Source organism: Microchirus variegatus, assembly GCF_963457635.1.
Source record: "Microchirus variegatus genome assembly, chromosome: 8".
NCBI classification, from domain to species: Eukaryota; Metazoa; Chordata; class Actinopteri; order Pleuronectiformes; family Soleidae; genus Microchirus; species Microchirus variegatus.
The window spans coordinates 15,320,496-15,334,525 of NC_139809.1; the positions used below are offsets into that span (position 1 = coordinate 15,320,496).

At 43.5% G+C, this 14,030-nt stretch overlaps 1 protein-coding gene across 1 annotated transcript; it reads right to left on the reverse strand.

The window, feature by feature from the left end:
- Positions 1-4,741: 4,741 nt before the first annotated feature.
- csnk2a2b (casein kinase 2, alpha prime polypeptide b) lies at positions 4,742-13,780 on the reverse strand. Its single transcript, XM_083893326.1, has 12 exons — positions 12,924-13,780; positions 11,329-11,440; positions 10,064-10,165; positions 9,004-9,054; positions 8,837-8,896; positions 8,650-8,733; positions 7,581-7,691; positions 7,358-7,459; positions 6,785-6,885; positions 6,509-6,657; positions 6,271-6,354; positions 4,742-5,414 (listed from the first exon to the last, which is right to left on the reverse strand). Exons 1-11 carry the CDS (start codon positions 13,025-13,027, stop codon positions 6,278-6,280), a joined length of 1,053 nt encoding a protein of 350 aa, XP_083749452.1. The 5' UTR covers positions 13,028-13,780; the 3' UTR covers positions 4,742-5,414; positions 6,271-6,277.
- Between the last annotated feature and the right edge of the window lie 250 nt (positions 13,781-14,030).

The window sequence follows — 14,030 nt, forward strand, 5'->3', positions numbered from 1 at the left end:
ACGCAACATAAAACGCGTCGGTTGAACCCGCGAGGCTAATCTCTGACCTCTCTCACATCGTGGGAGGAATCTTGGTCAATCCTCCTCCTCCTCCTCCTCCAGTGTGAAGGTTAATTGAGATTATTCCAGATTAATTGGACAGCTGACCCCCAGCAGTGCAGTGACGGACGATGGCGTTCGCTTGACTCGCGGCCTGCGAGGAGAACGATTTTGAGATTTGTTTTTATAAAACAAAAAATAGTTGAAGTCTCCATTTTTTTGGGGGGCTTCGTGAGTGTCTTTTGTTTGTGGATTTTTGTGAGTTTTGTTACTCTTTGTTGTTGTTTCATGGAAATTAAAATTTCCGACAGACTTTGGCTGCAGCTTTGTTTGATGTGTCTTTATGTGGTGTATCAATAAAACTAAGGCATATTTAACCAAATGTGATCACAATGACTGAAATGATCATTCAAAATAAAAGTGTGAATCAATGACATGACAACTGTCTCCTCTGTTACAATTTGAATTTGAATTTCCGGATGTGAATTTAAGAGGGGGGGGGGGGGGGGGGGGTTACTAATTTTTCTCATTTACTTTTATTTCTGAATTCATTCATTTATTCGTCATAAAATTATGATAATAAAGTCGTAATATTAAAAAAGTCACAACATTCTGAGATAAAAGCAATAGTTTATGATAATATAATCATAATATTACGAGAATAAAGTTGCAATATTACAAGAATACAGTCGTATGACATTGTTATGTTATGAGAATAAACTAAGTTGTAATTTTAGTAAGCTCCTTCCGTAAGCTCAGAAAACTTTCTGTTGCCCCCTGTCACCTGCTCCTTCTGTACAAAAGCATAGTCCAGCCCATCCTCCTCTACTGTCTTCCCTGCTTTTTCAACATGCTAACTGCCACCAACAGAAACAGACTCACACGCATCACTCATACTGCAGCCCAAGCAATAGGCCTCCACACCCCCTCAATCCCTTTTTTATTCTGCTTCCGTCAAGACGCAGATACAGGGCTATAGGGTGGAAGCGAGTGCGCTTTGGGAAAAGCTTTGTGCCCTCATAAAGTCATCATATTATGAGAATAAACTAAGTTGTAATTTTACAAGAATAAAGTCATAATATGACAAGAATAAAGTCGACATTTTACAAGAATAAAGTCGTCATTTTACAACAATAAAGTTGCAATTTTACAAGAATAAAGTCATAATATTACAAAAATAAAGTCAACATTTTACAAAAATAAAGTCGTAATATTACAAGAATAAAGTCGTAATATGAGAATAAGGTCATTATATTACGACTATTTAGGCAACGGGAAATCACAAAAAGAACTTCAAGGTGATGTAGCATGTCCTGCCTGTATATGTGTGTGTGTGTGTGTGTGTGTGTGTGTGTGTGTGTGTGTGTGTGTGTGTGTGTGTGTGTGTGTGTGTGTGTGTGTGTGTGTGTGTGTGTGTGTGTGTGTGTCACCTGCACCAAAGGAAAGTTACTCAGATGGAAAAGTACTGAAAAAGGAGCGTGATGGTCCTGAGTTTGTTTACTGCACAGAATTATTCATCTGCTGAGGAAACACTGGAAACCACAGCTAACCCTAACCCACATGTGCAGGAAACACACAGGTCACACAGGTGTGTGTGTGTGTGTGTGTGTGTGTGTGTGTGTGTGTGTGTGTACAGTAAACACTGCATGTTTTATGGCCAGGATGCTAAAAAGGTAATGCACTGATCCTGTGCATCCCGATATATGTCTCTCTCTCTCTCTGTGTGTGTTCGGTGTGTGTGTGTGGTACGTAAACGTGGGTATGGAGTCAGGTTGTAGAACAGGAAGCTAAGGATCTGGTGTCTATACAAGCAGGAAGCTGATACTGACACTGATACACACACACACTGGTTTTTCCCTGATTTTTTGTTTATCTGGTTCCATTCAAAACAACTTCATTCCTTGTGTAACTGTGGTGATTTATTTTATTGTAAGTATAAAGAAGTGATTTCTACTGCTGATTTCAGCCGCTTCTTGTCTCCCACCGCCCCTACTCTGCTGCTGTATACACACAGACGCTCCCGTATACACACAGACACTCCCTCACTCTGAACATACAGCTCAACAGAGCCTGTTTTCAAATGCATCGTTTGGAAAAACAACAATCGCAGCTTTAACTTTGCAAAGTGTTGTCCCCCAACTACTGTGTATCTGTGTGTGTGTATGTGTCTCACACGTGGACCTGACGGAGCGTCGTCCACAATGACATCACAGCAGGACGTGAACTCGTTGTCGCAGCTTTTAGGGGAAAAACAGGCTCGGCTTTCAGCGTCCGTCCACCGCTCTCATTACAGAGGCTCAGCATATGTGGGACAACGCGTACTGTAACAGTGTCCACACATGTCCGGTGTCAACGTGCTAGCTACTGTACATGTGAGCGAGGCCGAGGTCAGAGGTCAACAGGAGCATTTGTGTGTAGGTCAGGGTTCCCACACCTATGTTGACATCAAATTTAAGGACTTTTCAGGACGAATTCCCTCAAATTTATGTTGGAATTTTGTTTCCCAGGCATCATCACATCGTCATTTGCTCTCTTCGCTCAACTTTACTCGCTCATTATTCTGCACGGAATCACACGTCAACAGCGACGAGAGAGACAGTGGACAGTGTCCAGGACACCGATAGTGATTACGGCAACTACGCAAGTCTAAGTACATCAAGTGATACCTCAATATCAACTTCACTTCTTTTTTGCGCAACGTTCAAGCACTTTCAATGACCCATGTCTATTCAGGGCGATTTTCAAAAACTTTCAAGGACCCATGGGAACCCTGGTATGCATATGTGAGGGGGGAGTGCTAATAGAAAATACAATATATTTTCAATCAGTATAAGTGTTTTGTTTAAAGAATTAAAACAATGTTTTCTGAATTTCCAGCTTCTTAAATGTGAATATTTTCTAAATCTTTCAAACTGAATCATTTAGGTGTGTAGACCAATCAAGACATTGGAGAACATCATAATTCCAAGGTTTGAGGAACACTGATCAACACTTTTGATCAACATAGCAATCCATCCATCCATCCATTATCTACCGCTTTATCCTCCACCAGAGGGTCACGGGGGGTGCTGTGCCTATCTCAGCAGACATTGGGCGATAGGCGGGGTACACCCTGGACAGTTCGCCAGTCCATCACAGGGCCACATAGAGACAAACAACCATTCACTCACACACTCACACCTACGGTCAATTTAGAGTGACCAATTCACCTAATCCCAACTTAGCAATCGATAATGAAAATAATCATTAGTTGCAGCCCTTAATTGTTGGTTTTTAATCTCATTCTAAACATCTTTTTGTCTAAAATTATCCAAATTACGCTCCGTTAAACAACCGAAACCTATGCACTTCATCCTGCAGGTGAACGTGTGAGCGGCGCGATGTAATTACATTCCCCTTACAAGTGTTCTTAACGTGTCGTGTTCCTTTAAAATGTGACCTTTTGGCCACCAGTTTCAGTTTCACAAGTTCACTCGAGTTTGTACTAAACTCTACAACATTGAACTTGGACTTCTTAAGATATTGTGTTCACGAGAAGTGGACGAACACTTCAAAATGGGGGAAACATTTTAGTCATTTGAACAGGAAAAGGGTGATTTTGGCCACTTCATGATAACATCTTCATCAGAATAACTCTACAGCATCATAAGAATATGTTTATCTTGTCATAAAACAGGAAACTGCGGTTTGTGTGCGTTTGAAAACATCACTCACGTCCCCACACCAAAGCCCATAGAGAAAACCGTCAATTTTAGCTCACGGTGAACACAGGAGCTGCTCATTCACCGCTGCTACAATTTCAATTTCAAACTTGTTATTTTGTGACTTCCGTGTTTGAAATGATTTATTTTGGTTTGTCTGAGTGACACAAACTTACCAGAGGGGGCAGCAGCGGGCCGTCGTCTTCTGTGTTCCTGTAAACTAAAAACAACGATTTTCTCAATGGACTTTGGTGCCTGGTGCAGGTGACGCAAACTTTAGTTTCCAGTCACACAAACAGTCTTAGAGTAAAGATAAACTATTATTAAAATATTGTAGACAGAGGGAAGGCATACCTCACTGGCATTCATATTTTTAAGCTTGTCTTGTGTTGGTTCTTGATTACAAGAACGGCGTGACGTCATGTTTACGTGCCGCGGCACCGGAGTCCAGGCAACCGTTTAAGCTAGGTGTATTACCGGTTAGCTCCGATAGCGTTTTTCGTTTATTAAACGAAAAGAGCAGCGCTACAAATAACCAGCGTACCTGTGTACTGCGTATATGTGCGTCTGCTTTTAAAGTTCAGCGTTACTTTAGAGACGCGTTTTAACAATCGGGAGTCGCGTAAACATGACGTCACGTGCGTCTTTTTCCGGTCAGTCGCGTTAACGTATGAAGGACCAGACCTGACATAACAATAAATAAATACAGGAATAAATGCATACATAAATAAATACAGGAATAAATAAATAAATACCTAATGCGTTACATTTATTTCTACATTTCTTATTATTTTTTTATTGATATGTCAGGTCTCGTCCTCCATATTAACGTGCCCAGCACTAAAACACAAAAAAAGACTAAAAATCACATTAAAGCACATCGGCGGAAAAAAAAGGCAGAGTTCATCTAAATAAAAATCATTTATTTTCATTAATATTATTAATATTATCATCGTCATTCTACCTAGAGAGAGAGTCCACCATGCCACTTTCAGAAATGGAGTAGTGCTAAGACGTCTGTCTGCCTGTTGGAGTACATGATTGAGGAGGGAGGACGGGGGGGCAGACAGACAGACAGACGGATGGATGAATGAATGAATGAATGAATGAAAAAGTTTTGGGGGGAGGATTGGGTTGAGGGGCGGGGCTTGTACAGGCTCACACTCCTGCTCATTCTCCATGCTGATGCAAACAAAGAGGGGGGATGATGATGATGATGATGATATACAGGAGGGACGACAGAGGAGAGGACACTGAATTGTCTTTTTAAAAGTACGTTGTCCCTGTTGACCTACGTGAGACTGAGCTGGGAGGACGTTTGTTGAACCATTTTGACGGGGGGGGATTGGGGATTGGAGGGGGGTGCAGCAGCTTCAAGCTCATTGGTCAGGCTGCTGGACAGGAAACCAGGACAAAGCCAATCACAGACTGACACAGAGGAGGACGAGGGTGTTCTGTTTGTGTGTGTGTGTGGATATGGAGTTGTGCTCCCCTGATGTATACATGTGTATGTATGAGTGTGTGTGTGTGTGTCCGTATGCACATGTTTGTGAGTGTATAACTGGTCGGAGATACTTTGATCCATTGTCACTGTACACTTGTCAAAGGTTACTGTCACAACCGGGTACAAAGTTGAGGTAACAAGCTTTTTTTCTTCTTCTTCTTCTTCCAACTCTGTGAAGGAACGGAGAGAGAGAACACAATGAAGGAATCATTGACATTTGGGAAAAAAACTTCTTCTACACCAGAGGAGGGGACACTTCAGAGCCGACATCATTTATCACTATTGAGGTGATAAAAATATCACTTCTGAATCCGTCTCCCCACAGGAACATGTGTTATTAACCACCTAGCCTGATATGAGTTGCTAAAAAAAAGTCGCTAAAAGTTTAAAAATCAGGTTTTAAATCATGTGAAATTCAGCAAAAGTCCACTCATCTTTCTGTTTTTCTTCCCTACTTCATTTCCTCATCTTGAGGAATTTTAGATCAAGTGTCAGAGCTTTTCTGTGTGCGCAGGTGAGACGCATTCGCATGTCAAAAGTACAACTTTTTTATGTCATGTAAGTCCGAGCTGAGTCTTACTCAGACCAACATACCTGAATAATGCAATTCATAATCCGATTACTCCTGCATGCGTACGGTTTATCGGACTGGACCCAGCCGTTAACGTTAACGCACATTAACGCATGACGTGTTTCCATGACGACTGACCAGAAAAAGATGCTTGTGACGTCACATTTACGTGACTCCCGATTGTTAAACGGTGCCTGGACTCTGGTGCCGCGGCACGTAAACAGGACGTTGCACGCGTCTTTTTCTGGCCAGTCGTCGTGGAAACGAGTCATGCTAACATGCGTTAACGTTGACGCCGTTAGCGGCACTATTTTTTACATTTACCGAAGAATAACGCAACAGGTGAAAATCAAAAACATCTGGTGAAACGAGGGCCGTGGCCTGCTCAGGCTTCAGTTAGCATATCAAATGACATGCAGTAATACACATTCATCACAATAATTTGCAGCCGTTACCTGTGTTTCACCGTGCTGTAGTGTTGCCACTGGAAACCATGTTGTTGTCGGAGTTTGACAGCGACTGCTCCTTTACGACTGGATCTGTGGGAGAGACAACCGTCAGTGGACTGTGTTACAACGTCATACCATTCTGTCTTTGTTGTTGTGAAAACCCTTTGTTTGGATTTAACCAAAGAACACAAACTAGACAGCAGTAGAACCAGCAGTATCTATGTGGTATGGTGCGCATGCTTACAGAAGTAGGGGTGCTCCATGGCTTCTGTCGCCGTCAGCCTTTGTTGGTGGTCGTAGCGTAGCAGCTTGTCCAGCAGGTCCAGAGCTTCAGGACTGACCAGGTGCTGGTTCTCTGTCTGCACAAACTGTTCCCAACGCTTCCTGCTCTGTCTGCGTGCAGGAAGGGAAGCAACAACACAGAGGACCGGAGATGAAGAGACTAATTTACAGATAATGATCAAACGCTATGGTTCCACACTACAAATACATGCATAACTCGACATTTTCACACACTTACTGTCCCAGCAGGTCTTTGAATCGCGGGTCCAGTTCGATGTGGTATTTACGCAGGTAGCCGAACAGCTCGTCCGTCCCCAGGACCTTGGCAATTCGCACCAACTAGAAAAAATAGAGAAAATCAGCGATTTTACATAATGACAGACATGAGTTGTTGCTCCACTGCTGCCTTCCCTAGTAAATTCAAATGTCATTTTTTGGTGACTTAGATGTTTGAAATCCTTCATTTGATATACCAAATGCACACAAATTTACCAAACAAAGCAGTAAACAAGCAGCTACCAGAGTCCTGTTAATTTTAAAGGTTAATTTTCTCTATGGACTTTGGTGCGGGGAATTCAAACTTCATTTTATGATGGAAAAGGCCATCTAATGGCAAGATTAGCACAATATTCTAGACTTGAGCTGCCATAGATTTATATTAGTTGAGCATTTGTGGAAAAGTCAGTTTTTTCCTTTGTGATTACCTGTGTGTTTAAGGCAGGTGTCAATAAAACCCTACGACAACCAGACTTGATAAACCCCAGTGTCCCGTGCTTTTAGCTTTTAGCCCAGTGTGTGTCGGACACTGTACCTGATCGTAGTTGTCCTGTCCGTGGAAGAAGGGCTCTTTCTGAAAGATCATACTGGCCAGCATACAGCCCAGGCTCCACATGTCTAGACTGTAATCGTACATCTGAAACACAAGAGTCGTCGTACATTGAATTTGAGCGAGTGTCCTCACAAATATAGAGAGACGAGGATGTGTGTGTGTGTGCGTGTGTGTGTGTGTGTGTGTGTGTGTGTGTGTGTGTTACCTGGTAGTCCACCAGGAGTTCAGGGCCCTTGAAGTATCGTGAGGCCACTCTGACGTTGTACTCCTGGGACGGGTGGTAGAACTCTGCCAGACCCCAGTCTATAAGACGTAGCTGTGGAAACACACGAAAAACACACACCTGCTCCTTTAATTCACTGTTTTTGTTTAATTAATGCCGAGGTCAGAGGTCACTCACGGTCTTTAGGATCGGTTATAGTAAGTCACAGACGAGCCATAAAAAATGTGAGCTGACGTGAATGAGAATACATGGGCTTGGACCATGGGGCGGTGCTAAACAACACCTGGAAATAAGACTGACTGGTGGTACGTGTGGAAAGAAAATCAGAAAAATGGAACAAATAAACATTTACACCACTGTATTTTAACGTTGGCGATAATGGTATGAAAACCACTGCACTAGAACACTCACGGAAGTAAAAATAATCAAATTACGAGGTCAACGGCCTCTGCGTGTCACAACGACCTCAGCATTAAGCTCTGACGTTTTTACAAATTGCCACGATTATCCAACATCAGCTGTGACCTGACGTAAGAAGCCTGTGATCAGTGAGTAACTGCAGCTTCCTGGGCAGGTGAATTCATTCTTATAATAGCCTGCTGCTGCCCCCTGCTGGACGAGGTGTTTCAGAATCAGGAACAGGTTCATCAGTGACATTCATTCTTATTCTACTAAAAAAAAAGGGTGTAAACTATAGGTGTATTTACTTAAATTTTACACACACACACACACACACACACACACACACACACACACAGACACACACAGACACACACACACGTATATATAGGCAGGACATGCTACTTCACACATCACACATCACAGAGAGAGGCTGCGTTAACGCCGCAAAAACCCTCTCGCTGTGAGACTCCGGTGACACCCACACAACAGTCTAGATAACAATAATCTCACACCAGAGAGAAAATAAATAGAACGGGAGAAGCATAAGGGCTGAAATAGTAGAGTGCGATATTTGAGAGTAAGTGTGTGTGGGTGTGTGAAGGAAAAACTAAAAAAAGAAAGAGAGAGAAGAGAGAGAGGCACCGCCTACCTTTCTCAACTGGTGATCGATCATCACATTGTGTGGTTTGACGTCACGGTGCATGATTCCCATACTGTGACAGTAGTCCAGAGCCTGACGAGACACAGACAATTAAACCTCAACACACACACACATACATGTAAAACCACCGTGCTTATACACTTGGTCAATAAATAAATAAATAAATAAGTCTCACCTTCAGTAGTTCGTACATATAGAAACGGATATCATAATCTGTCAACTTCTGGTACAGCTCCTGCAGCAGAGGAAAAACAACACACATGTTTGTCATGTGACAAAGAGAAGAGCAGAGGGCAGCAGAGTTTAAGGAGAGGAGGAGGAGGAGGATGATGATGATTGTACCTTAAAGTCTGTGTTATTGATGCATTCAAAGACGAGCGCAGGAGTTCTGGACTGTACGTACATCAACCCAAACGAAAAAAAAAAGACAAGACGGGAGCGGGAAAAAGTGTCCGAAAATCAAAAGAAACAAGACAGAAAGAGAAAGGACAAGTCATTATTGATTCACCTGATTAATCACAGATTTGATGGCCCAGTCAAATAAAAAAAATAAAAATCAGCAAAAAAAATCAATTAATCATCAATTTTTTTTGGATAATCGATTAATCGTAGTGTTTTTCAATAATTAAAACAAGATTCTCTGATATTTTAGCTTCTTAAATGTGAATATTTTCCGGGTTTGTTAGCTCCCCATAAAGGAATTTAAGGGTTAAAACTGAATCCTTTTTTTTTGGTTTGTGGTCAAAACAAAACAATATATATATTTATTAGGCCTGCAGCTAACATTGTTTTTCATAATCAATTAAGCCGTCAATTATTATGGCGTTCAAATGTCTCATTTTGTCCACAAACCAAAACGATTCAGTCTTAATGACGTCTTTATTATATGAAGCAAACAAGCAAACCAGAAAATAGTCACCTTTAAACTAAATAAATCAGATTAATCGACTATAAAATGTCAAGCTTGCTTAAAAAAAATCTGTCAAGTTCAAAACATGCAGACCAGAAGCACATCAGACTGTTTAAAATCCTCTTCCTTCCTGGTTTGTTGATGTTTTCCAGCTCAACCGTGTTGTAAAAAAAAAAAGAGTATTCTGTGTGGTTTTAAACAAAAATCAGTGACCAGTATTACATGGAATACACAGGAAAATAAAAATGAATAAAACTTCCCAATATTCCCAAGGATGATCAGGAATCTTGTTTTAATCATGAAAAAGGCTTCAACCGATTAATAATCGATTAATCAAGTAATTGTTTCATCTCTAAATCATAGGAAAGATTTCACTTCAGTGTCTTTACGGTTTCCTTTCAATCATATGCTACAAGAAAATGAATTTGTGGGGATTGATAATTAACAATAAATAGAGCTTTCAGCTTATTTCCTCATATAAACTCCACCTACCACTGGGTCTTTGACTGTGTCCACGAGTCGGATGATGTTGGTTCCTCCTCGCAGGTTCTCCAGGATCTTGATCTCTCGCTTAATCTTCTTCTTCTTGACTGGCTATTTGGGCGTGTGTGAGAAACCACGCAAGACAAACACACACACACACACACAGACACACACAAAACAAACAAACAAATGAGACATTAAACGCCGGAGACTGTAAATGTGGAAGAGCTAAGAATAGCAGGCTAAAACACCAGGCTGTGACAAAACAGCTGCTGATCATCCACAGCCCACTCGCTCCTGTCGACCCTTGAGTCAAAGCTCCGGCCTCTAAAAACACAGGGAATCCTCGTCTGTGATGGAACAGTGAATTTTTCTCTGCAGCTTTTGGCTACAGTCTCTGCTACAGCAGCTTTAGGGCTGCAATCGGCGATTATTTGCTCGACTAATCGGGTATTTGTGGATTAGGGCCACAGGAAAAAGTATGAGGTCTGACTTTAAAATGCAGAATTCTGACTTTAATCTCTGAATTCTGACTATAAAACTCAGACTTCTGACTTAAAACTCCGAATTCTGACTTAAAACTCCGAATTCTGACTTTAAAACACAGAATTCCGACTTTAAAACTCAGAATTTTGACTTTATACTCTGAATTCCGACTTTAAACTCTGAATTCCAACTTTAAACTCCAAATTCTAAATTTAAACTCGGAATTTTGACTTTAAAACTTCGAATTCCGACTTTAAAACTCTGAATTTCAACTTCAAAACTCCGAATTCCGACTTTATTCTCAGTATTCTGACTTTATTCTCAGAATTTTAAAACTCAGAACTCAAAAAAAAAAATTCCTGTGTGGCCCTAATCCTCTTCCGTATGTTTGGTGTATAAAATCTCAGAAAATATTGAAAAATGTTTGCCAAAACTGTAAATGATGTCTTGCTTTGTCCACAAACCACAATTATTCAATTTAATTAATTTGTTCTTATATGGACCTAAGAAAGTAAAAAATATTCACATATTTAAGAAGCTGGAAAATTAGAAAGCTTTGAACCGACGATAAGAATAGTCGATTCATTTAGTAATGGAACAATCGCTGCATTCTACCATTGAATAACCAAATCACTCAATCTCACGTAAAGAAAGCTCAAGAGGCCAGAAAACTTGGAAGTGTTGCGTACTCCACACCACCGCCCACTCAAGACAAGTCAACAATGTGAGAAAAAGAATGAAATATGAAGAGATCTGAAATCAAACGATTCCGACTACTTAATCCTCACCTTCAGGATCTTAACCACCACCTTCTCGTTATTTGTGATGTTGATCGCCTCGAACACTTCGCTGTACTTGCCCCTGCCCAGCTTACGAACCAGCTGGTAGTCCTCCTGGTTGCTATAGGGACAGACGGGGAGAGAGAGAGACACAGCAGAGCAGATGTGATGGAAAAGAGAGAGAGAGAAAATTATTTTCAGCATGAGAGTGCGATTAAGTCGGTGTCGGAGCCGTTAATAAGCCAGTGTTTCTGTTAGAGGGAAGGAGCTGAGCCTCGTGGGGGGAAATGATGTGAACTCTGGCTCTGATTTCAAGGGAAGAGACGGGGGGGGGGGGGGCTGAGTCAAGTCAAATGGCCATAGGGTGAGGTTGGAGTCAAAAGGTGGAGGTAGATCGAGGACAGGGGACATGGACTGAGGCAGAAAGAGGAATGTAAACAAGAGAGTGAGGATGAAAAGAGAGATGGAGGTGGACTAGAAGGGTAAAATAAGGTTGGGACAAAGATGGAGGTACGGTGAGGATTAGGCGGTGGGACAATGTATTGATATGGAAAAATATTCTCTACTATGGGGACACGGACTGAGGTAGAAAGAGACAAATAACAGTGACGGTATGAGTAGAAAGCAGATATGGGCCAGAAATTGAGGTAGAGTGAGGATAGGGGTTGAAGTAGAGCGACAATGAGGACAGAGCTGCAAGGAAGAGCGAGGATGGAGACAGAGATGGGGGTGGAATGTGTGTAGGGAGGTTAAAAAGAGTGAGGATGATGAAAATAATGGAGGGATGGTGATAAAAGTAGGGTAAAATGAGGTTGGGACAAAGATGGAGGTAGAATGAGTAACAGGGACAGACACTGGGATTTAAAAAGGAGATAGAGGAGGTGGCACAATGTATGATATGGAAAAATATCATTGTCCTGACTGTCTAATATATGGACTGAGGTAGAAATAAAGATGGGGACAGAGATAGAGGTAGAGCAGAAAGCAGATAGGGACCAGCAATTGAGGTAGAGTGAGGATAGGTATTGAAGTAGAGTGAGATTGGGGACAGAGCTGTGAGAAAGAACAAGGATGGAGACAGAAGAAGGAGGAGGAGGATAGGGAAAGTGATAAAAGTAGGGTAAAATGAGGTTGGGACAAAGATGGAGTTAGAGTGCATATAGGGATAAACGCTGAGGTTTAACAGAGTGAGGATGAGGACAGTAATGGAGGTAGGGTGACTACAGGGGCTGAGGTGCGGTTTGGTAGGGATGGAGAAACAGAGACGGAGGTAGAGAAGTGAAGGAATCATAAGGAGACGAACGTGTGGGTAGATCAAAACGCGGATGACAAAATGAGGCGAGACTGAGATGAGGACAGGGACAGAAATTGAGGGAGATTGAGGTAGGATGAGGACAGAGATAGTGTCAGACAGCAGGGTAGTGGGCTGACAGAGGTACTATCAATGTGTCATCACGCCCTCACACATACTGTATACATGTATAATAATAGACACCCATCTGCCACACTCTCCATCTCTTCCATAAACTCACACACACACACATATACACAAGGAATCACACACATGTAATTAATGGAACATGCAGTAAAAGAATAGCCCTTACTTCCAGTTGGGTACGTGGGCCTCGTAGTCCCAGTACTCCCGGCTCTTCAGCGTGTTGACATCTGCGTACACACGGGACTTGCTACCGGCCACCGGACCCGGCATGGCGAGACCCGTGGCTCGGGCGCTGCGGTGGGGCTGGAGGGAGGATTGAAGGAGGGAAGGTCCGTAACTGGATTTGCTATCTGTGTGTGTGGGTGTGAGGAGGAACAGCTAGCGTCCCTCTGCGTCTGCAGCCGCACACTGAGCGGTAAGGCAGGGATGGAGAGAGCAGGATGTGTCCACTGCGGTTCGCCGCAGTCGGTGAACGCCGAGCAGCAGCGCTCCTTGGTCGGATTGTCAGAAGCAGCAGAACCCGGTGTCGGTGCAGCCCGGAGGGTGGGCGGCTAGTGCAGCTGAGGTTACACACGGGAGCAGGGAGGCATCCGGGTAGTGAGGTAGAGAAGAGACGGACCCCGGAAAAGCCCACGGAGTATAACTAGAGGGGGCTGGTGGTCTAAAAACCACGGGTTTTGATCTCCGAGGTGGCTCTCTTCACGGGGCCTGAACGTAGGGTGGGCTTCCTGCGTTAGGCGGTGGTCGGTCGGTGGGGTGGGAGTGTCCTTGGTGGTCCAGTGTTAGCTATCAATCAGCGGCCGATGAGAGGGGCTCGCTGACGGGGTTCGACCGGTGGGAGAGCGATGTGTGTGTGTGTGTGTGTGTGTGTGTGGGGTGGGTGGGGGGGTGGTGTAGTTGAGATCGATGTTGTTAGCTAACGTTAGCCAACGATGCTACTTCAGCGCGGAGATGTCGCACCGACGGGGAGCGCTCGGCGCCGTGCACCACCATCGGCGGAGCCCGCGTCATGTGCCACCGGCTGTGCGGGGAAAGCAAGGGGGGCCTCGGGGGTGGGGGGGAAGGGGAGGTGGAAGAGGGCGGTACCTGACGCCGGCGAAGGGGCCCGGAATGCGGTGGTTTTCTTGAGCAGCCGCGGACCTCCCCGGTAGAGAGCGCAGGTAGGGGAAGGGAAGCGGATTGCGACTGAAAGGAGCGAGAGCCGCCCGGATGTGAACGCCGCTCGGTGTCGGGGTGAGACTGTCGTTCGCTGTGGAGCCGGGGAAACAGCGCC

What these genes read in the sequence shown, in the direction of transcription:
- csnk2a2b (XM_083893326.1), bottom strand. Translation starts at nt 13,027, where the DNA reads ATGCCGGGTCCGGTGGCCGGTAGCAAGTCCCGTGTGTACGCAGATGTC. An exon ending in TGGTGGTTAAGATCCTGAAG is followed by an intron (nt 10,166 to 11,328) that starts GTGAGGATTAAG and finishes ACGCCCAAATAG; the next exon opens with CCAGTCAAGAAGAAGAAGAT. An exon ending in ATATGTACGAACTACTGAAG is followed by an intron (nt 8,734 to 8,836) that starts GTGAGACTTATT and finishes GTGTCTCGTCAG; the next exon opens with GCTCTGGACTACTGTCACAG.